Source organism: Erpetoichthys calabaricus, chromosome 1, assembly GCF_900747795.2.
Source record: "Erpetoichthys calabaricus chromosome 1, fErpCal1.3, whole genome shotgun sequence".
Taxonomy (NCBI): Eukaryota; Metazoa; Chordata; class Cladistia; order Polypteriformes; family Polypteridae; genus Erpetoichthys; species Erpetoichthys calabaricus.
Genome location: NC_041394.2, coordinates 118,005,162 through 118,029,156, shown reverse-complemented (window position 1 = coordinate 118,029,156; position 23,995 = coordinate 118,005,162). Strand labels below are relative to the sequence as shown.

General features: G+C 36.0%; 1 protein-coding gene across 2 annotated transcripts in view; it reads right to left on the bottom strand.

Annotated features, from left to right (window-relative positions):
- Positions 1–23,995, bottom strand: part of prdm4 (PR domain containing 4) — a 61,407-nt gene that overhangs the window by 16,706 nt on the left and 20,706 nt on the right. For both annotated transcript variants that reach the window (XM_028805755.2, XM_028805746.2), the window contains exons 4-9: positions 20,335–20,523; positions 16,454–17,230; positions 10,331–10,480; positions 9,298–9,416; positions 6,474–6,559; positions 5,106–5,233 (exon numbers count right to left, since the gene is read on the bottom strand). In XM_028805755.2, the coding sequence (XP_028661588.1) occupies positions 5,106–5,233; positions 6,474–6,559; positions 9,298–9,416; positions 10,331–10,480; positions 16,454–17,230; positions 20,335–20,523 (1,449 nt within the window). The remainder of the gene's footprint in view (positions 1–5,105; positions 5,234–6,473; positions 6,560–9,297; positions 9,417–10,330; positions 10,481–16,453; positions 17,231–20,334; positions 20,524–23,995) is intronic.

The window sequence follows — 23,995 nt, the reverse complement described above, 5'->3', positions numbered from 1 at the left end:
CGGCAGTATGGCAGTGAATATCCCATAGCTCAGAGCATTCGTTGTTGGTACCAACAGTTCCAAGAAAAAGTTTGTTTATGTAAAGGGAAGAGCACAAATCAACCTTGTGTTTCTGATGAAGACGTTCAACAAATCCAAGCGAGTTTTCAATGTAGCCCAGGCAAATCTACTAGACATACCAGCCGAGAACTATCATTTCCTCAGACGACTGACTGGCATGTCTTGAGGCGACGGTTGGTAATGAAACTATACAGATTAGAACTTTTGCAAGCCTTAAAACCTGAAGATAAAGAAAAACACATGGTATTTTGTGACTTTATGCTTGAGAATACAGAAGATGACAATTTTCATCAACTCTTGGTTTTCAGTGACAAAGCCACTTTTCAGTGGTAAGGTGAACTGTCACAATGCGAGAATATGGGGCGAAAAGAACCCTCATGCAATAGTTGCACATGAGCGAGACTCCCTGAAACTTAATGTTTTCTGTGCCATATCCCAAGAAAAGGTTTAAGGTCCTTTCTTTTTCTTGGAAAAAAAATATTATCAGCGAATTTTACGAGACTGTCTTTTTCCACAATTACATCCTGAATCTGATAACTTCATTTTTCAGCAGGAGGTCATATTGGGCACTTGTAAAATTACATAATACATTTTATGTTCACCTAAACCATTTATAATTTACTGCATTGTTCTGTAATGATTTACAAGTGAAATACAGTGGAACCTCGGTTTGCGAGCATAATTCGTTCTGGAAACGTGCTCGTAGTCCAAAGCACTCGTATATCAAAGTGAATTTCCCCATAAGAAATAATGGAAACTCAGATGATTTGTTCCACAACCCAAAACTATTCATATAAAAATGATTAATGCAAAAATATAAAGTAAAAATACATAAAACAAATTAACCTGCACTTTACCTTTGAAAAGAATCATGGCTGGTGTGAGTTAGTTTCTAAACTCTTGTGGGATTGCACCCAACGGGACGACACACGGAAGAGCGTCTCAAAGCAATCGCAGTCTCCCAGCACTGTAGCAGTTTGCCGTAAAAACGAATCCGAAAAGTTCGCCGTCATGCTATAAGCGCCTGCCGTCAATGGGTGATAAAAGGAACAAGGAACATTATAAATGTGCAGGGCCCTGCCTGACTGCTCTGTCTGTGTATAGGAGAGCAGCAGATCCCGCTACAATAAATAACCGCGCTGTTGCTGTTTCAAGCTGAATAAAGCTGGTGTTTCTAAAGTACTGAGACTCAGCTTCATGTTTTAGGGTGCAAGACGGGGACTCGCATGTCACAGCACACACGCGCGTGCGCGAGCACGCACACACACACACACGAGCGCGCGCGCACACACACGCACAAGCACGTGCAAACACACACACAGTCACAATGCTAATGCTGCAGTAAACACTATACGCTCGTACGGATGTTGACTATATGAGTGAAGCACGCCGACTCAGACGGAGAATAGGAGACGATTGCCCACAATCCCACAGCGAGAGAGACAGAAGGACCATCAGCTTAGTTGTGATCACATGACGCTCAGCAGACAAACCGTATAGATACTACTCGTACTGCAAGACCTTGCTCGTTTATCAAGTCAAAATTTATTAAAAATTTTTGCTCGTCTTGCAAAACACTCGTAAACCAAGTTACTCGCAAACCGAGGTTCCACTGTGAATCATTTTAAAACTGGATGAATCTTTTTGAATCACCCTGTATATTATATACAGGTTTGAAAAAACAAACATACCATCCTCCCTTCAGTTACCCAAGCAAACACAATATTCTTAAATAGATAAATAAATTTTCTAGCTTGACTAAATAAAAAGAAGGCAGTCCTAATGAGGTGTTAAAATGTGTTTTGCCATAGTTCTAAAGGAGCCCCCACTAGTGTTTTTGATACACTTCTGCTGTATAACTCAATGGCCAAAAGTACTCATAGATAGGATGTGCCTTCGTGAAACACTAAAAATACTTAATTATTTTTTGGATGAACAAGGAATGACTGCATTGCTGTATTTTTATATATGAAACATAAATAAGATCAGGATTTTAAAAAGCATACAGGAAACACTCCAATCATGATGCTGTTAAATTTCAGTCACACCTGCACTATTGTGCTTCTGCTGTTAAGCTATTAAATGCAAAATATCATCACAGTTCACTCTTACGTTTTCCTGATTAATTCAAGTTTTTTGATGAACCTGGATTTTTACGAGCATAAAGGCTATGAGATAAATTCATTACTGAAACTATTTTTCTTAGTTCACCTGCAAATAATGAACAATTTCTTGTTTAAAACGTGTAAATCAGGTTGAACTGGCTGACTTGAATTTACAGGCTGACATTGCACTGGCCACATCACTTTAGCCACTCAGTTTTAAGTTCATTATTTTGCCAAGATAAAATATACTTGATAGATATACAACTCTGTCATGAAAGTCATATTAGTTGAGATTCCCAGATCACCAAGATAAATATTTTTTATTCATCTCCTCTATTTTTTTTATTGTGAATTTTTTAAAAGATGTTCAGGAGTTCACATATGGCTATAGTGAATTGGTAAAGTGAAAAATGTTTTGTGAATACTGCACTGGGCAAAGTTGATGAGCTAGAAATAAAACGGTTGAGGATAATGACCAAAAGAATGAAGCTGTGAATACAAGTGGCTGAGATGAATGTCCTATGCAAGCTAACCTTTTACATTTACATTCAGGAATTTTTGTCCATTCCTTCTCCTTCTTGAGTATGCTTTCACTTAGGTCACTCCAAATTTTGCATATGATATTAGGTACACAAAACGTAGATTTCTATCAACTTTTGGGCTATTTCCGTTAACCGGCAGTGGCACTTAACCTTTTATTCATGCAGCTGCAGAGTCCGATTTATTTAACTTTACTTTTACAATAATTGTTCAATATATTATTAATTTGATTTGATTTGTTGTTGATGATGATGATTTAATGTACATAATATAAAAATATAATCATTCATTTGCGGTTTACTCCTCAAACAGCCATCCCTATATCTGAGCATACGAGAAATTCTAGAGGACACCACTCCTGATTTTTCTTATTCTGCTCTTTGCAGATGGAATATTGGAATGTTTAGAATTAGTCAAATTCTGCAGGTGTCCTTATCTGTTTAACATCAATCAAATGGCACTATATTCTACTCCCAAGTATTTTCTGAATCCACACTTCCTAAATAATGCCAAACTGGGAAACCCGGGTAAAAAAAATCCTTTATACCTCCAAACATAATATTTCAAATTTGGTATAAAGAGAATTTAGTGATAGTGTTATTTCTTTTTCTTCAACATGACCAATGCAGAATTTTGTGTGAGCAATATAAAAGAAATGTAAAATTCAGCTTTCTAAAAAATATTCTTCCAATAATGTATAGCACTATGAAGATAATGTTTTACAAAGTTAAATATAAAAGATCTTCCTTTTAATCTTTCTACCAATAAAATTATATTCCTATTAACATGGACAATGGAGGCAGGAAATGAGGACTGGAAGTCATTGCATATGACCCTTGGTTTGCTTACTACAATCTAATCTATGAGATTTACTGCTCCTGTCTTAGATAATGTTGAAGAAACTCCATATTCAGGCAGAATGGTGGTTTTAATCTTTCATTAGTTGCAGATTATCGTTTTCTTTCCACAGGCATCTGATGGTAGTCCAAAATACTTTGCTCATTTTCTTGCCCATTCAGGACTACCAATGCTAAAACACTCTTCTTGCGGTTATCCAGGAGATTGTACAGTAGAATAACGTAACACTATACTTTTCTATATCAGAGAGCAAGTTTTGATCTGTTAATTGAATCTTTGTTAGGGTGACTTGATATCTAATTATTTTAGCAACAGGTTATCCTTGTAATACCCTTCTAAATTATGTGGAAAAGTTGGTGAAATGTATGAGTTTATATTGCATGCATATTTTTCTCTTAAACTTAACAGAATTTTTGGAAATAAACCTTTTTCTTATAGAAATGGATTAGTTGGGTTTAAAAGAAAAAAAAAAACATTGAGGATAAACATTTGTGACAGATGTCTGGGGACACTGCCCCACTTGGATGCAGGGAGAAGGGAAGGACCGGGATAGGGGCAGTATTTTCCCCGGAAAATGAGGGCAGTCTTCCTGGGTTGCATGGAGGCCACGGAGCCAGGACACTCAACCCTGTGGGAGGACATGGCCACCGCCAGGGGGTGCCTGGACAGCTCGGCAGCACTTCCGCCACAACAGGAAGTGCTGTCAGAAAAGGAGCTGAACCCGTATGCAGCACTTCCGCCACACCCACAAGTGCTGCCGGATGTTAATCAAGAAGCACTGGGAGCATTTCCAGTTGCTGTATAAAGGAAACCGCCGCACTCCATTCAAGGCTAGAGTCGGGAGGGAGAAGATGGGAGCCTGAGTCAGGAGGAGGAGGTGGCTGAAGAGGGAAAAGAAAGAAAGAGAGTCAAGAGAGAGAAAGAGACTGAGTTGGCTGTTTTAGGCATTGTGGTGCTGTTGAATCGGAGCAAGATAAATAAACGTGTGCATATTCAGGACATTCGGTGTCTGTCTGTCTGTGGCCAGGCTGGTTTCTCACACATTGTATATCAAAATGTTCTGTTAATTCATTCCTTATATAACATTTTTACCTCAAATGACATTACTCTGATAAAAACACAAGACATTTGAAACAATACTGAAAAACTTAATTTCATAAGATATCTTCTTTTGACTGAAAGTTTGTAATAATATATGGTTTAAATTACCTTATGTACTATAATTAAGTTTTCTATTTGGCCTAAAATGCATTCAACATCAGCATTTATCAGCAAGAAGTAATATGTTATGTGATTGAGAAAGCAATTCATTTACCCTTATCTAATTAACCAAATGACATTCAACATAACTTGTTGTCAGCCCACCAAAATAGCCAGCATCATTTAATGAAAAACAGAATGTAGTTGAATTAACACATGCAGCATTGATTACACTCCTATGCAATTGAATAACTGCTTTTATTTAGTAGAATTTATTTTTCTATTTTTGTACAACTTTAATATCAACATTAAATGGTTATATAGTATGGTTTTTCTACATACCAATCTGTCTAGCATAGTCCCTGCTGTAGTAGAATAGAAGCTCATGGTCTGGAAGAATTTCCTTTGAGGTACAGAAATACATCTTGCCATTGTGAGGATATGCTACCAAATTCTGCTCCTCACTAGTTCTGCATGAGAAAAGCAACAAATACGTTTCAACTTATTCTGCAAGATATTCACCATCACTCATTGAATATATTAAAAACATTAATGTAATGAATGTCATCATACTCATTCAATTATTTTCAGAGCCCATTTTTTTCCTGACATAGTGTTGAGAAGATGTTAATTAATACACTGTATTTCAAACCATTTCTATTTCATTCTATATGTATGATGAATTCACTTAACATGCCCATGCTGCAAATGTAAACCAAAAATAAGCACACTTTAACATATCCCAGTAAGCGTTTTTTTTTTTTTTAATAATTTTATTGTAATCACACAACATTTCATACAAATAGATACATTTTTACAAAAATAGGATTGAAAACGAATCAACCCCCACCCCTAAGAAAGACAGCATGGCCAACAAAGTAAAACTTAAAGCTAGTAAAAGTAAGTAAATAGATGAATTAATAAGTGAATAAAGATAAATGGAGAAGAAAAAGAAATGGTGAGAGAATGCTTATTCTAAAATGTTATTGATTAGATCCTGCCAGGTTTTGAAAAAGTTCTGCACAGATCTGAAAATTAGATTTTTTCCAATTTCAAATAGTATAAAACATCAGTTACCCACTGACTTAAAAGCAGAGATGTAGGATTTTCCCAGTTGAGCAAGATAAGTCTACGTGCCAATAGTGTAGTAAAGGCAATTACAGTTTGTTTGTCCTCCTCCACTTTAAGCCCATCTGGGAGTACACCAAACATAGCTGTTAATGGGTTAAGAGGGATTGTGACTCCAAGGCTGTCTTGAAAGGCATTTAAAAATTTTGGTGCAGGCCCAAAACATGTGCCCCAGTGAGGCTGGAACTTGATTGCAACATTCGCAGGTTGGATCTTGCCCTGGAAACATTTTGGACAATTTTAAATGAGACAGATGTGCTCGATATAGAATTTTGAGTTGAATAACTGTATGCTTTGCACATATGGAGCTCGAGTGAATTCTCTGCATTGCTACCTTCCACTCCTTTTCTGATTTGATGAGTGAAAGATCCTTTTCCCACTGTCCTCTTGGATCTTTGAAAGGGAGGGACTGTAAAATGGTTTTATATATTGCAGAAATGCTGTTATTCCAAAAAATGACCTATACACAAAATATGTTAAATAAATGAGTGTGTTCTAAATACACAATTGCCTAAAACATTCAGATATAAAGAAACCCAGCCTTAAATATGGAAAATTCAAGTCAACATATTTTGACACTACCTTGCTTTCCGAACAAACATCATCCAGTTACATTCATTTTCATCTGTAGTGATGATACAGAATTCTTGAACACTATTATGGAACAGCTGTCGAAAGAAAGAAAAAAAGTTTTGAAACAAACAAACATCTGAGCAGCATAAAGTGTAGTTACTGAATAAATGCTTTCACATTCTTTCACACTAATTTCGTTGGCTTTCTGAAGTAGTTTCTTTGGAAATACATTTTTGAAGCATGAAAATTGCTTAATTTTATTTTGATAGGTGTAAATTATTCATTTACACAGATCATGCATCAAGAGTGAAGAAATAAAACTTGTTTCTTATAAACAGTAGATTAATAAGTAAGTTTACATGGTCGTAAATATTCTGATTTTACTTAGAATCATCAGTTAACACTAGAATTACCAGAGCCTACAAAAGAACTCGTAGATCTAGCCCACCTTAAATCTGTTCGTACCTCTCCGCCAGCGCCTATTGTCCTGTAAATGTGCCGATAAAAACAAGCAGCAAGCAGCCCACTATTCCATCCCCCCACCGACTTAGAACATGCACAAACTTCTCCCAGCTCATGCCTTGATTGATTATCTGGGAGTGAAGTGCTGGAGTTTTAGAGTGGAAATAATAGATCGTTATTTGGAACACATGCATTTCATGTGTGTTCCGTTAAAGACTCTCAAGGTTGTTTATAAATCTAACAACGTGAAAAACAAATGGTTGGAAACACTTTAATCTGCTTGTTTAATTATATTTGCACACTGTGTCCCCACATGTAAATTCAAAGCTAATGATTTGGTAATGCAGCAGTTGTGCTTAAACCTGTAGTTAGCTGTAAGAACCTCTGCCACAGCAGGAACTGTAATAAATAGAGTAAAGACAAGAAGCTCTTTGCCTTCAATAAATATATAGTAATTTATGTATAAATAATGAATTAAGGTGTGTGGTGTTTAGTGCAATTACCTAATTCATAAAACATGAAAATGAATAGACTGATAATTAAACTCAAACGATAAGGGTATAGGTTTTTAATATTATAATTAATACTAGAATCCCTGAAGCCTACGACAAAAACTCATAATCCTGGGCCACCTTAAATTCCTTCGCACCTCTCCATTAGATACGTTTGTGTTGTAAATGTGTCAATCAGCACAAGCAGCAAGCACCCTGCTATCCCATCCCCCCACCGCAGAAGCTCAAGTCGCAAAGAAGATTTTCAGAGTTCAAGTGTGTTTATCTGGGTGTGAGATACAAGGAATTGTAGAGGATAAATAATATATCGTTATTTGGAATACAATTATTTCATCTGAGTTCCGTGTCTATAACTATCCATGTAAATGTAGGATGACAGGAAATGCGAGGCAGGAATTGTTGAACACATAGCTAAATCAGAAAAGTTTTTCATGTTATAGTAATAATTGACAAAATGTAGTAATGGAGTGTATGATGTGTGAAGACTGAAGTCCAAATATCAAATAAACCCTTTCACAAAAACGTACATGTATATCAAAACAAGTGCACTTTTATTCAAAAATATAAATGAAGAAAATTAAATCGGGTTAGGGTACGACGCTGACATGACTGCTTGGGTGGTACAACGGTAAGAACTGCTGACTCATTTTTTTATTCAGTTTTACTCTCTCAGTCACGTTCACGCTCCCCTCGATCTGACACTGCTGTTTTCAAATAAAGACGTGCTATAACAGAGGTGAACTCAGATTAGGATGAGGGTTCTACATCAGAGTAAGACAGCAGAAGCTTTCCCCAGAAGAAATGTCCAGTCACACATAAGAAAAACGCAGCTTCACCAGGTGTAAAGGTGAAAGATGTCACCGTTTGGATTCAGCAAGAGGTTGGGCATCATCCTGCCAGTGAATGAGCCACATGCATGTCCTTCAACGAAACAGCACGGTATGCCGAGCTCGCCAAGGTATCGTGCAAAGTTCTGTTTGTGATTATGTTTTGTGATGGTCTTTACATGAAAACATTTATATGTTACTTACGGAAAAGCCACATCGAATGTTAAATATATGTATTTACTTATCTTCCTACAACGTAAAGTCACAAGTAGACTGCAGAGCTTCCTGTATTTAATTGACACTGGCATGCTTACAATGTACAGTACATGTGCAATGATACTTCAGTATGCGAATGACTTTAGCTGCAGGTGGAAGCTACTGTCACACTTTACGCAACTGTTGTTACGGTTCTGCCTTTGTCCAGAAATGGCTCCATAAGCTTTATGACCTTAGTCTCAGAAAGTCTTTCTCCTGTGGGACAACTGGGTTCTTTTCCTGAATAAGGAGCAGCAATGCACATGTACTTTATCAGCATGAAAGAAGTTCAGTTGAAAAATGGTATATGAATGAAATTAGCAACTGCACAAAGACTGAAACCAAATGAAAGAAACTACAATACATGTGAAAGTCCCATCTTAAACTACAGGCAGACATAGCGTTAACTACATAGATGTAAATTCATAGTAATTATATACAGTGTGAATTCACACCTTAAAGTTGCATTTATTTGTATTTTTGTTTTCTACTGAAAGGCAAGAATATACCCCATTAGTTTTCTCTCATTAACGAGATATAAATGATCTTCAAGAAAATTAATAACAATATGAAAAACATCACATGGCATTTAAAGCAAAAAAAGGTAATACATACACAAAATAAGCACTGACGAAAAGAAAAATAACAATAACATGCTAACAAAAAGTACTGTAAATATTAAAAAAGGCACTGTGATTTTAGTCAAACTGTTTAGGAATGTCTCCTTAAAACAATACACTACTTACATTACAAAGGAGTAAAGTAAAAGAAAACTACCTTCCAAATATTAGGTGATGTCTTATCTGTCCAATCAGAGACTTCAAGAGAGCTGCACTGTTGTCCAATCAAAGGTCCAAAGCACACTCTAATGGGAATGGAGTCCCGTGCAAAAACTCCTGCAATTAAATACGATAGATGGTTAAAATATATTTGATACTTAATACAATTCTCTTATACTACAGAAATTGTTTTCAAGATTAACCTCTCTCAGACTCTGTTGTCTTCTTTTTGAGGAAAACTCCTTCACATATTCAAGATAAAAAGTACAAATGATTCTCTTGAACTGAGCAAATAATTTAAAACCCTGTAACAAGTAATTTTTTCATGAAATATCAATCATGAAAACATTCTTACGAAGTTCTACAACACCAGATGTGGATACATATATTATATTAACGGATCCTTTTATCAAACTTCAGATTTCTAGGGCTAGGTATATACAGTACTTCACGGGATGCAATGCATGCTCCTGAAGACGCTACTGCTACGCAAGCGTTTTACTATTTACACTTTACACAATTAAATTCCGAGGACACCTTAATCAGCTCATATATATATTTGTTTATTCAGTTTATTTACCCATTATCAGTAACTTAAAGTTACCAATGCATTAGCTTTTTTATCCAGGGCAGAGTCACAGAGCAGATGGAGATCAACAATCAGAAACAAAGCAGGAACAACATCTGGACAGGGCACCAATTTATCACAGAGTGAACGCGCACACACACACAGCCACCAATAGCCAGTTTAGCAACTAACCTGCATGTCTCTGGACTGCCTTAGCACTTAGAATAAATCCACACAGACATAAGGAAAACACATAAAACTCTACACAGGGAGCATCTGGGATGCAAACTCAAGTCTTCTTATTATGAGGCAGCACTACCACTGCACCACCTAGCCACCCCTTATTAATATTATTAATGATATAATAATCTATGAAGATATTGTAAATATAACTACATTACCTTTATTTATTTGCTTATGTATTCTTTTACTTATGCATTTACTAATAAAAAATGAAACCTACCAATGTCTGCTCCAGTCAAGGACTGCCTCAGTACAAGTTGTCTGGGAAGAGACTGCCTGGCACGACTTTCAATAGGAGAATCAGAAATGAATGTTACAGGCCCATGCTCTGGGCAATCAGAGGAGTAGGCTCTGTCACAAAGCGTGCACCCTGCATAAGCCCAAAAGAAATAGACATTTAAAGAATATAAAATGACAGTAAATGAGATTTTATTTTGTTTATTTATTTTACGCATTAAAAACATGTATATTTTATGCACAAAAACAAAATAAACTTACTAATCTGAAAAAAAAAATCTACTTATTTGTAGGCTTTACACACAATGATTTTATTGATATTTATGGTGCTACCTACTTTTAAAACACTTTTGCTTATACAGAAAAAAAATTGAAAAGAAAAAAATATTAGTGGTAATTTTAACCAATAACTGCACTTTGCAATAAACACATTAACATGCTAACAGATGATATTTTAGTACTTTCAATTACTTCAATTTATATTTTTGAAAATGTTTTGCAAAAATAAAAAATACATTTTCACCAAAATATAATCATAAAATAACAATACTGATTCTTTAATAGCACCCTTCAACCAGTATTCAATGATCATTTCATGAGGAAATAAATACAGGAAGTCATAGGTCTTAGAATGTCAGTCTTAGAAGTCTATCAATTGCAATACTTTAATGCTGAAAACATCAATCGACAGTGCACAAAAATTGAATTGTGTGTCTAATTTTTTCATTACTGCAAATTTGTGTGTTGTGTTGTTTGAGTCTCTGAGTGTGCCATTCAATGTAACCAAGATTCATTTGTATAATTTATTTCCAATATACAGTATTTACCATGATGAGGATGACATTTTAATGTATTAATTGTAGTATTATAAGTAAGAAGATCCTGTTTAATGACACATTTATTAAAGAATATCTGTCTATGTCTCTATCTATCTAAAGATTATCTAACTAACTATTTTGGGACCTTTATTTCTATAGGGTAGAGTACATCAGACAGTAGTTGTCCACTCATATAAGATTGAGACACTTCATGACATGATCAGAAGAAATTCACAAAAACTTCAGGGATAAAAAGTTGATTCTTGAAAGTGTTATCAAATTAATTATATATTAGATATACAAACACACAATGCCCTCCACTATTATTGGCACCCCTTTTAAAAATTAGTAAGTATGGTTAGAAAAAATTCACTGCATGCTGAAGAACTGTCATCTTCCACTGAAAAGTTCATTCAAAGAAAAACAAAGTCCTCATTAAGAAATAAACATTTTTTAACAAAAATACATGTGCCAAAATTGTTGGCACCCCTGCATTTAATACTTTGTACAACCTCCTTTTGCCAAAATAATAGCACAGAATCTTCTCTTGTGACCTTTTACAAGGCTGGAGAATACAGTGCATGGCATCTGAGACCATTCTTCATTACATAATCTCTCCATATCATTCTGAGTCCTACCCCTTCACCTGTGTACACACCTCTTCAGCTCACTCCACAGGTTTTCAATAGGGTTTAGCTCAGGGGACTGAGCTTGTCATGGCAGAACTTTGATTGTGTGGTCAGTTAACCATTGCAGGGTTGATTTGGAAACATGTTTCAGATCATTATCCTGCTGAAAGATCCAGTGATGACCCAGTTTTAGTTTCTTGGCAGAGGCAGCCAAGTTTTGATTTAAAATCTAATATTTAATGGAATCCATGATGCCATGTACCCCAACAGTTTCCAGGGCCTTTGGAAGAAAAACAGCCCATAACATCACAGAACCTCCACCACATTTCACAGTTGGGACAAGGTTCTTTTCATTATAGCCATCCTTCTTTTTATACCAAACCCACTTTGCATGTTTATTGCCAAAAAGTTCAATATTTGTTTCATCAGACCATAGAATACAATTCCAATCAAAGCTGTAGTAACATTTTACAAACTCCAGGTACTTACGTTTGTGAATAACTGACAGAAAAAGCTTCCTTTTGGTATACCTTCCAAATAACCTGTTGGTATGGAGATGCTGCCTGATGATGGTTCTGGAGACATGATAACCCCAGGATGTTACTTTTTCCTTGCAATTCCCCAACAGGAGATATATTATTGGCTCTCTTACTATCCTTCTCACTGTACAATGGGGTAAAATAAACTTGGGTCCTCTTCTAGGCAAGTCTGTCACAGTTCCACTTGTTGACCACTTTTTTAATATTGCCTAAAACTGCAGAAATGGGCATTTTCAGGTGAATAGCATTTTTTTTAGTTATGAAGGGCAACACATTTCTCCCTCAATTGGATTGAGTATTCTCTATTCTTTGCCATGATATGATGGTGGTTGGCTAAGGAAATTTGGTTCTGTGTCTCCTCACATTTGTATCCCAGTTAATCAGGAAGTCATTGATTTCAGCTGTACACTCACAGCTGAGTGCCTGGCTCTTAAACTAATAACGAAATCAGGTCCTGTCTCACTCATCGTTCTTTATCGTCTCCCAAAATACAATGCATCCTTCTTATCCGATTTGATTGAACTTTTGACCCACCTAAGCTCTTACTCCCAGAGAATTATCCTTCTTGGTGATTTCAACATCCATATTGACATCCCCACATCTAAACTGAGGAATGAATTCCTATCCTTACTGGACTGTTTTGACTTGACAAAACATGTTGATTTTCCCACCCACTCTGGTGGTCATATATTGGATCTGATCTGCACTTCTGGACTATCTGTTGCCAACATTTACAGCACTGATTTGGGATTCTCTGACCATAAAGCAGTATTTTTCACTGTTTCACTGCCTTACCCTCCTCTTACCTGTAAACGACAAATTTCTTACAGAAACCTTAAAAATATCTGTCGCTCTATACTTTCTGGATCCATTTCTGATCTTTTACTGTCTTCACCTATTCCATCAACACTAGATAGTCTTGTTGACCACTATAACTCAGCCCTTCATTCAGCATTAGATAAAACAGCTCCTTTAAAACATAAGGAGGTTTCCTTTAAACATTCAGCTCCTTGGAATAACTCAGAATTGCGATCTATGAAAGCAGCTGGCCGACGCCTTGAGAGAATGTCACGTAAGACTGGCCTCACCGTGCACATCCAGGCTTTCTCTGACCACCAAAGAGCTTACAGAGAAGCACTAACTTCTGCCAAGAACACCCATTACGGCAGAATAATAGAAAGTGGCCACGATAACCCAAGGGTTCTGTTCTCTGTAGTTAATAAACTACTCGAACCCGCATCTGGCACAACTACCTCTTCTACTGAAGTCTGTGAGGAATTCCTCCACTTTTTCCGTAACAAAATTAACGATCTAAATAATTCAACTAACATAAATACATCATCTGTTTATATCTCTCCCTGTTTTCCCACTCCATCCAGCTCCTTCTCTAAGTTCTCACCAGTCACATCTGCGTCTGCTAATAACCTGCTTTGTAAGATGAGGCCGACTACTTGTGTACTGGACCCCATCCCCACCACACTACTTAAATCCTGCCTTCATGCCATAATCCTGACTGCTACAACAATAATAAACTCATCCCTTGACACTGGCTCTGTGCCGCTCACTTTTAAAATTGCTTCTGTAACCCCAATGTTAAAAAAGTCTGGTCTTGATGCTGACAATATTAACAATTTCCAGCCTATTTCCCACTTACCTTTCCTGTCAAAAGTTCTTGAGCGTGATGTAGCTTCCCAACTCACCAATTACCTAACCTCTAATAATTTGATGGAACCCTTTCAGTCTGGTTTCTGGGCGCGGCACAGCTGTGAAACTGCTCTGCTACGGGTAACCAATGATTTGCTTATGGCAGCAGACTCTGGACAAACCAGCATATTAATTCTGTTAGACCTCAGTGCAGCATTTGACACTGTCAGACATGACATCCTACTGTCCAGAATGGAGAACATGCTGGGTATCTCTGGCACTGCCCTCCAGTGGTTCAAGTCCTATCTGACTGATAGGCAAGAGTTTGTTAGTCTTGGCAAGAGCAGATCCAGCTCAGCACCAGTCACACAAGGAGTCCCTTAAGGCTCTGTCCTCGGTCCTCTGCTTTTCTTTATTTATATGCTTTCCCTTGGCCATATTATTCGTAGCTATGGACTGGGTTATCATTTTTATGCAGATGATACTCAACTCTACTTCAATGTTAAAAGTGGAACTTCATCAGAGCTTTCTCAGCTCACAACCTGCCTTAGTGAAATTAAAACCTGGATGGAGCAGAACTCTTTAAAATTAAATTGCAATAAAACTGAACTCCTGCAAATTGGGATTAAAATGCAACTTAATAAAATGAGCTCCTTCCCAGTCTATCTTGGCGGTGATCTCATCAGACCTGCCTCTACTGTAAAAAATCTTGGTGTCATTTTTGATTCCTGCCTCTCTTATTCCGCCCACATAAATCACATTAAGAAACTTTCTTACTTTCACCTCTGTAACATATCCCGTGTTCGCTCCTTCCTCTCCTTCTCTAATACTGAGAAACTTGTCCATGCTTTTATCACATCCCGCATCGATTACTGCAATTCCCTACTGGCAGGTGCCCCTTCTAATCTTATATCACAGCTCCAGCTTATTCAAAACTCAGCTGCAAGAGTCCTTACTCGAACCAGCAGCAGCGCGCACATCACACCCATCCTGCTCCGTCTCCACTGGCTCCCTGTGTCTTACAGAATCGAATATAAAATCCTACTAATAACCTACAAAGCCTTAAATAACCTTGCGCTAAACTACATCAGTGACCTTCTCCATCACTATGTGCCTGCCCGCCCACTAAGGTCCTCTGATTCTGGCAATCTTGTTGTACCCCACACTAATCTACACTCCATGGGTGACAGACCCTTCAGCTGTATAGCGCCCAGACTCTGGAATGACCTACCGAAATTAATCAGGTCAGCTGACTCTATTTGACTTTATTACCATTCTCTCAGTTTACTTCTCTGTCAAGATGCTAATGTAACCTGTGTGTGTGTGAACTAGACCATCAATTATGTTGTCTGTTTTTTTTTTTTTTTTTCAGAATTCACTGTCTTAATCTTCTTTATTTATCTGGTTTGTACAATGCTATATACTGTATACGCTGCCGTTCTTTATTATATTCTGTAAGTGCCTTGAGCATGGGAAAGGCGCTATATAAATAAAATGTATTATTATTATTATTACTCAACTTAACAATGTCCAATTTAATAATGTCCAAGTGTGCCAACAATTGAGGCACATGTGTTTTTGTTAAAAAATATTTATTTCTTGATGAGGGTTTTGTTTTTCTTTGAATGAACTTGTTTCAATTAAAAGTCAGATGTTTATAAATATTATTCAGAGGGTATTGGTCACAAAATCTTATTTGTGCCTTGGTTTCCTTTGAGTCTAATTATTTTCCTCTGATGATGATTCCTATTAGGAATCGAAAGCTTAGGACTAAAAACCTACAGTATTTTAAGATACGTGATTCATTTGCTCCCTTTGTGAATTTCCAGCTACAAATATGCAAACTGTACCTCAGACCTTCACCTCCATATGTAACATTTCATTTATCCTATAACATTCATTATTCAGTGAACAACAAATAAAGATATTTATATACTGTATTAAATATATGGAAATATATAACTATTCTCAAAAACTATTAAACTTTGAAGATGTAAAAAATTCTGAGAAACTAATGCATGGTTAATACAAATATCTAATCATGTCAAGGTAACCCTAAATATAATTTACAGTAAATAAAGGACTATAAAAACATTATACTGAAAACATGTAATAAATATGTATAACAACAAATAAATTGCTAACTTGTTTGATGACACTCTAGTACTAGATTTGGCTAAGGGTATCCTGTCCTAGCATAAGTGGAAATGAAGTAAGAAAAGCTGCCAAAGAATGCCAACCAAAGACAAAGTTAACACAACTACTAACACTGGAATTTTAGATGCACTTTGTGTGCTGACCATATCCCATACAGGGAAAATTCCATACTAAGACAGCCTCAAACATTAGTCAATGTATCACTTTAAAAATACTTAAGTGAAATGAAATGTTATGTTGTTTAATAACAAAAAGAATACATAATAGTTTCTAAAATTTCACATAAATGCACACGTAATGAATAAACATTTAGACTTACATATTGTAAATGAAGTTGCCATGTTTTCTTTATTAGAATTAGAGTCTTCCATTTGCAAAGACGGTGGCACCAACACCAGATTCTCAGGAGACACTTCCACCTGTCCATTTCCCAAAGACACCTCAGCAGTGATAGAAGAAACAGAAACTGGCTCCAGTCCAATATTTCCACTGTGAATTGATACAGGCTCCAGTGGGGTCATCGAGTGAGAACTAGAGAGTACCACACTTACTGAGCCAGAATTGATACCAGCTGTGTGAATTGACTCTGTCAGGTTACTATTTGAAACTCTTCCCCCTAAATGTTCTGTTTCCATAACAACAGGCAGCTCTAGAGTCCCAGTGTGAATAGGAAGAACATTGCCATGACCCACTGCTTCTGAAGGCATACTGTTCCCAACAGAATCCACTGCTATTGATTCATGATTTCTGATGTTTGTGGGTAGTGTTTGATGTTCTGCTGCTACTCCATCCATTGTAAGCTCCTCTCCCATCGCTTCAGTAGAAATAGGGCTGGTCACACGAGACACAGGTTCAATACTATCTAATGGCACTTCATGTCCACTGCTAGAATGAAGACTCTGAGCTCCATGAGGCCCAACTTGTCGTGAGTCCAAAGCAACCATAGTTGCTTCTAGCCCAACCGTACCACTGGGCTGGTAATGATCAATTGAAGTAGGATTAGTATGTACAGACAAGGTAGGAGTTCCATCCATGTTTAAAGAGCTGGGATGAATATATTGTGGAGGTGGTCTGTCAGCTAGATATGACAATATGCCTATTGATAAAACAAATATTCAAAAATGCCTATTAGCTTTTCTGAGTGAAATTAGCAAGTAAATAGTATTTGAATAAAAAAAACATTTTAAACAGTTACAAGGATGTGAAAGTCATTATTTGGACACATTGCACATTAATAATTGCAAGGCTGAGATTTATGCTTCAAAATACATACTAAAAATGCCAGCTTGGTTGATGAAAAGTAGGACTGGATTAGATACTGTACATCATTTTATTGTATTCTGTCAATAGATTTAATATTATTTAATCAAGAAAATGTTTAGATGTAAACCTTATTTCTCAATCCTGGTCCTGATCCCTTTCAACCAAACTAAGTTTTCAGTGTTTACATGTAATTTACAACTTCATACACATAATTTTAATTTTGTAAGAAAAGATGAAAAGTTGCCTTGATAAACACATAATTTGATAATTAAGAATCAGATACCTTAATTTACTCTTTTAAAAGTATTCTCGTGTTTGTTAACAGTTTCCTTTACCTGTTACAAGACTGAATTTATGCTTCAAATTAATTATGATTATGCACCAGTAACTATCTGATTAAGCTGATTAAGAATGTTTTAGCTCATGAACTTTATTTTATTCTGGGATGCCATGTTTTTAGCTGGCAGATTAAAGCAGAAAGTAGTACTGTATTTCAAAAAGAAATGACTTAATCGTCTTATTATTTCACATGTTTTAAGCCGAGCATCGCTACTGTGCTGGCTGTCATGTGCTTAGTAGCTTCTTCGTATTTACACACACAACCCGTTTTCGGACATTTTAAAAGGTTAGTGGTGGTTCCACTTTTAGCCACCACAGCATGGCAACATACTTTGAAAAGTACTATTTCTTGGATAAAGTTGGAAGTTCTGAAACCAAGACAATTAAAAATAACGGAGGACCCTTGTTATGAAGATAAAGCACCCTGCCTTTTTATAGAACAATTCTACATCATTATCATTTCTCTTTGTTAATTTTAAAGCTGCTTATAAAAATAATATTTGTTTGCGTTCTAGCCAACAAAAAGAATTTACTCTTTTGTTCAGTATTTTCTATACTACAGAAGCTAAGGCAAGCAAATACAGTAGGGAGAATGTAAGCTTTGCGAGGTGAAACGTACACTCCAAGCTTCAGTGTACAAGTGCTCTGTTCACACACCGATTTTCAGTGGAAGCAATTAAATGGAAGCAGTAAGAAAGTGATGATTATGAGATGCATTTGATTCAGATTCATTAGCAAAATAACACTGGGTGGTAGATTCTAGTTCAGGGTCATGCATGACTAGAGAATAAGGACTTGAGTCTCACGAGTACACAAAACCACTAAAGAAGACACACACTCAGTGAAGTCACTTTATGTTATTCAATGTTTACTGCACCATTTGAATTTGCTATTGTTGTTGGTGCCTTGCATTATTCGGTTATATTCTTGAATAAAAGCACACTTGCTTCGTTATACGTGTACCTTTTCTGAAAGTGTCTATTTGATATTTGGAATTCAGTCTTGACACTTTATACACTTCATGTCAAAATTTTGTCATTAGAACTATAACACGAAAAACGTTTGTTTTAGGTATGTGTTCAACATTTCATACCTCACATTTCCTGTCATCGTACATTTATATTGATTGTTATAGAGACGGAACACACATGAAATGCATGTGTTCCAAATAATTATATATTATTTACCCTGTACAACTCCAAGCCCCTCACGCCCAGATAGAAACTTGAGGTGGGAGAACTTTTTGCCCGAGTTGAGCTCCGTTGAGGGGGTGGGATAGAAGGCTGCTTGCTGCTTGTGCTGATCAACACATTTGCAAAACAAAAGACACTAATGGAGAGTTGTGAAGGAATTTAAGGTGGCCCGGGATTGCGAGTTTATTCAGAGGCTTCAGGGATTTTAGTGTTAATGTTTTTCTGATTCAGATATATTTATAATTAGCTCTTTGAGTTGTGTGTTTTTGGGTTTGGGAGATGAGGTCACTGATGGACAAAAGTTAGTAAAATGATTTGCATTAACCAAGGTACCTAGCTTAAGTTTTTTCTTTAAGCACTTTGAGCTACTTTTTGTATGAAAATGAGCTATATAAATAAATGTTGTTGTCTTTATATTCTCTTGTTAATATAATTTGATTCTCCAATCTTTCAGTACATTATTGCCATTCATGGTGGATTTCTGTTTAAGTAGGGTCTTGCAATCTCTGAACTGACAAGTTTATTACCTCTAGTTTTTGCTTATAGATTTCACGAAGCGCTCCGTTCTACACCAGCAAGACCAGAGTGCTGCAACTCTAAAAAAGGGTGTGAGTGTCATGTGGGTGATATATTTTTTGTCAAATTAAGAGGATTTCTGTAAGTTCATTAGTAGCTCACCATTTCCAGGCTTATCCCGGTACCAATGAAACTGCAAAATTCATATCATAGAAAAACTTCACACTGGTATTCAACATTGTGCATTTATTAGTTTTTTTTTTACTAAAAGTCAATATATTTACAAAATCAGGTTTCACTAAAGGGTTTTATTTTTCAGAGAATGAAGAACATTTTTGCTCTTAAACATACTTCTATTCAGTAATGTCACATCAATATTTTTATTTCTAAACTACACTACAGTGATAAGTGAATTTAATAAAATGCAACACATTCATATAATTCTAACTTTTTTCCTTTATGCTCTATTGCTCGTCATATGGAAAATGAATACAAAGACTGATGCATTTAAGAGATAGGAGATATGATTTAGCAAAATCTATTACAAAGACAGGAATGCTGTGATTGTATTCGTCTTCATTCAACCATCAAGCTTCTCTTTAGTAAATTTTGACTCCTTTTGACTCAAATAAATAACAAAACGCTAAGTTATTATACAAGATACTGAATTAATCCATTTTGGCAGATGGTGTTTACAAAAAAAAAAATCAAAGTGACAGCAACTTATACATTATACTTTGTTTTTAAAAAATAAAATAAGTAGGAGCAGCTAATAACAATAATAATTATATAATTTAACATAGTACCAAGTGTGTATTTTAAATCCATATTAGTCCAATTTAAGTCAATGCTAAATCAATAAACAAAAAGCGACAAGCAACAAACATACCAGGTAATATGTGTCTAAAGTAGCTGCTTTCCAGATGAGGGTAGGGAGGTGGCGGAAGAGTGTAATTTCTTTCTGGAATACCACACATCATACTACGATCTCCAAGGGGCCCCATAGGTAGCATAAGTGAAAGAGCAGAAGGTAGTGAACCCAATGAAGGACCCAAATTGGGAATGGCAACAGGCATTCCTGAAGACAAGAAATTTTCAATTGAATACATCACAGAAGTGTACTGTTGGTATGTGACAATAAGAAACAAAATATGACATTTTATTTCAAACAAACAAATTAGAAGATTAGAAATACAATGTTTCTTTAACATTTAGTACTTTCATCATTTATTTTAATGGATGAAAGTTAGAGAAGAGATTAAACAGATATGGGAAGCAAAGTCTGTAAAGGGAGATAACTGAAGGCAATTGTCACTAAATACTTCAATCAAACAACAAACATATTGCACTTCTGTATGGATGTCACATTTCCCAGGTATTTAAAGATTTATTTTCAACCTAATATTTTAATAAGTCCACTGTTCACAACCACTTAAAGTAATATGCAAGTTGTACAACTGATGATGATGAGGATTCCGGCTAAAAATAAAATATTAACATGATTTATGAGGAAAACATGACAATGACCGAGTTAGAATTTTCACATGAAATGCCCAGATTCACACTGAAATCATTACACACCATATGTGTCACAAGCTCATTCACCAGGGATGAACACGCTACAAGCTTCTAACAGTGTAATATGTTGCATATGGACACTTTGATGTATGGCATTGTTTCAATTGTTGACTGAACTGCATGTCAGTTCTGGGGAGTGGGTTATGAAAAAAAACAGACAAAAAGGTTGCTGAAGTTGCCCAGCAATGGATGCCAAGAGTACAAGCAGAAAAGGACTAATGGCCACTTTCTTAATTAGGAGGTACTCTTAAATAAACACTCTAGCCCTGCAGTCACTAAACACAACCTTACACAAAATTCCCACAAATACAGTTCATACTGTTTTATGGATTTTTGTAATTTAAATTTTCTTTTGTAAAATGCACAGTAAAACGACACCTACTGTTGCAAATGGTCCCATTAAAAGACTAAGAATATGCTTAAATCTGTAACAGCAGCTGCATTTCAAGTTTTCAGGCATTCTAGCTATGTAACAACTTAACACACAATAATAGAGGTCTGAATTGTTTTATGCATGTAAAAGTGGTAGCAGTTCTTGATAACATCTTAAAGGACCCATAACCACTAAATACAAAGCAACAAAACCTACTTTACACTACCATTATGGTTAAGAATGTAACTTATCATACAATTTTACAACACAATTTACAAATGGCAGCTATCCTCAATACGGTTCTTTCAGCACCCAGTTTTATTGAAGATCCCAACCATTCTTCACAGTCACATTTCTCTTTTTTACCTTCTATCAAATGGTAAAGGACCACTGGCACTCACATCAGTATAGGTTTAAAGGGTAATTATTGTCACATGTACAGAAAAACACGAAATAATCAACATGCAACATGTCACCACTCTCTGGAGCCATGATTGGTGAGTATAACTACCAAATTAAAAAAAAAAAAAAGTACATTCAGAGACAGTTTCTGTCCAGTGTGTATGGATACTGAAAAAACAAATCTTAAAAAGTATTTTTAATACTTTTAATATTGTAGTATTAGATTAGATAACCTTTACTAATCCCAAAGGGAAATTACATGCACATAGCAGCAGAAACAAAGGCACAGACTTAACAGGATGATCAAAGGATAGATTAACTGATAGATTGTGTGTGTGTGTATATACAGTTGTTTTCCTTAAACAGACCTATGGCATTTATGGCTATACTGTGGTGTGCAACAGTAAGCATTTCCTTCCCATCCATCCATCCATTTTCCAACCCGCTGAATCCGAACACAGGGTCACGCCTTCCCAGGTTTACTAACTGCAAATACATTCTTCTGCCAATAGATGTTGGTACCAAGCCAACGCTGAATCAAATAGATTTCATGGAGCAATCAAAACAGATGGGCAGAGCTAAGTGCATTTTTTTAATAAGAGCTTTAGCAGATTTCAAATGCCTTCAAGAACATTCTAGGTCAGTCATTTTATAGAAACGCATAGTTGTTGATAAATCTTCACAAAAAACAATTAAACATTAGCTCATTATTATTGTTATTATTAGTGAAAATAAAAAAGCAACTAAAAATATTTAGTGTACACTTCTTTTTTAAAATGCTACTATTACCATGACAAATATCACAGGCGTAAGCATAAAGCATGATGTAAAGAAAATAACTCAAACACCAATTGCCTCTTCAACAATATACTATATAAGTAGGTAAAATGGTAAAAGTGTTTTAACAAATGCATGGTGACAAAAAGTGTGAGGTGAAACATGCATGTGGTAAAAATGTGTGTATCTAGTAAACTTGGGGTCCTATTTACTAGAAAGATATTTTTAATAAAATAATTAAAAATGAAAATGTAAACATAGCATAAGAAACATAACATGAGAATAAAAGCTATACATTTAAACACAAATGAATAAAAACCGTAAGACCATGTAAAGGGTAACTGTGTAATTTATTGCCCCACATTATGTGCTACTATTCAGAATATGACTAAAACAGCACTCATTCATAAATTGGAATTAAGTGCTACAAGTGGCAAAAAAGGATAACTCTGACTTGAAAAATAACAAAAGTTATTTCTTCACAATCATGGTATGTATTAATTAGCCAAATTACATTTTGTTCTAAAATGATGTATTTAAAAAAATAAATATTATGCCAAAAATATCACTGATCCATGTCTTAAGAATGCACACAAAATAAAATTGGATATCCATTCATGAGTGGCACATGTGAGGGATGGCTGGCCATATATTCCAGCCAACACCTCCAAGCCGCCAGATGGAGCCCTCTCGGCAGCATGGAAGTTCCCCGAATTCCAGCAGGGCCTCATGGACCTTGTAGTTTTTACAACCAGCTCTGCTGGATAACGTCGGGGTCACCAGGGGACGCTGCAGGGAGACACAGAGATGTTTATTTTCCATACAGACCGGAAGTAAATCCCAGTCACATGGTTGGAAGAAATAAAGTGCTTCCTGTGCTGATGAAGAAAAGGAGAAGTTTTTATCTGACCCGGAAGTGCTAAGAAAATCACATGGACAGGGGTTCAGGAGCACTTCTGGGTCATGGACTATAAAAGGACCATGGGAAATCCCAGACGGCGAGCTGAGCTGGGTGGAAGGGTGGCAACGCGTCTGGGAGTGGAGGATTGTGTATTGATTGTTTATTGATTATTGTAGGAGTATTGTGGAGAGGAGGGTGCTTTATGCACTATTTATTGAGAAAATAAAGTCATATTGGACTTTTACCTGGTGTCTGGAACAAGGGTTTAAGGGAGTGATAGTGCCCTCTATCTGTTACACACAGTATATTTTATAACAAAATGTGGAAATATATATTTTTATTGTATACATAATGTACAATTATTGGCACCCATGGGAAAGCAGAGTAAAAAGAGTTATAAAAAATTTAATTTTTGGTGAATTACTAAAGGTGGGTTTGACAAAAAAAAAAAAAAAAAAGAACAGCTATGCCAAAAAAAGAATCTGAACCCCCCAGTGTCAAGTATTGTGGAAGTTGTGG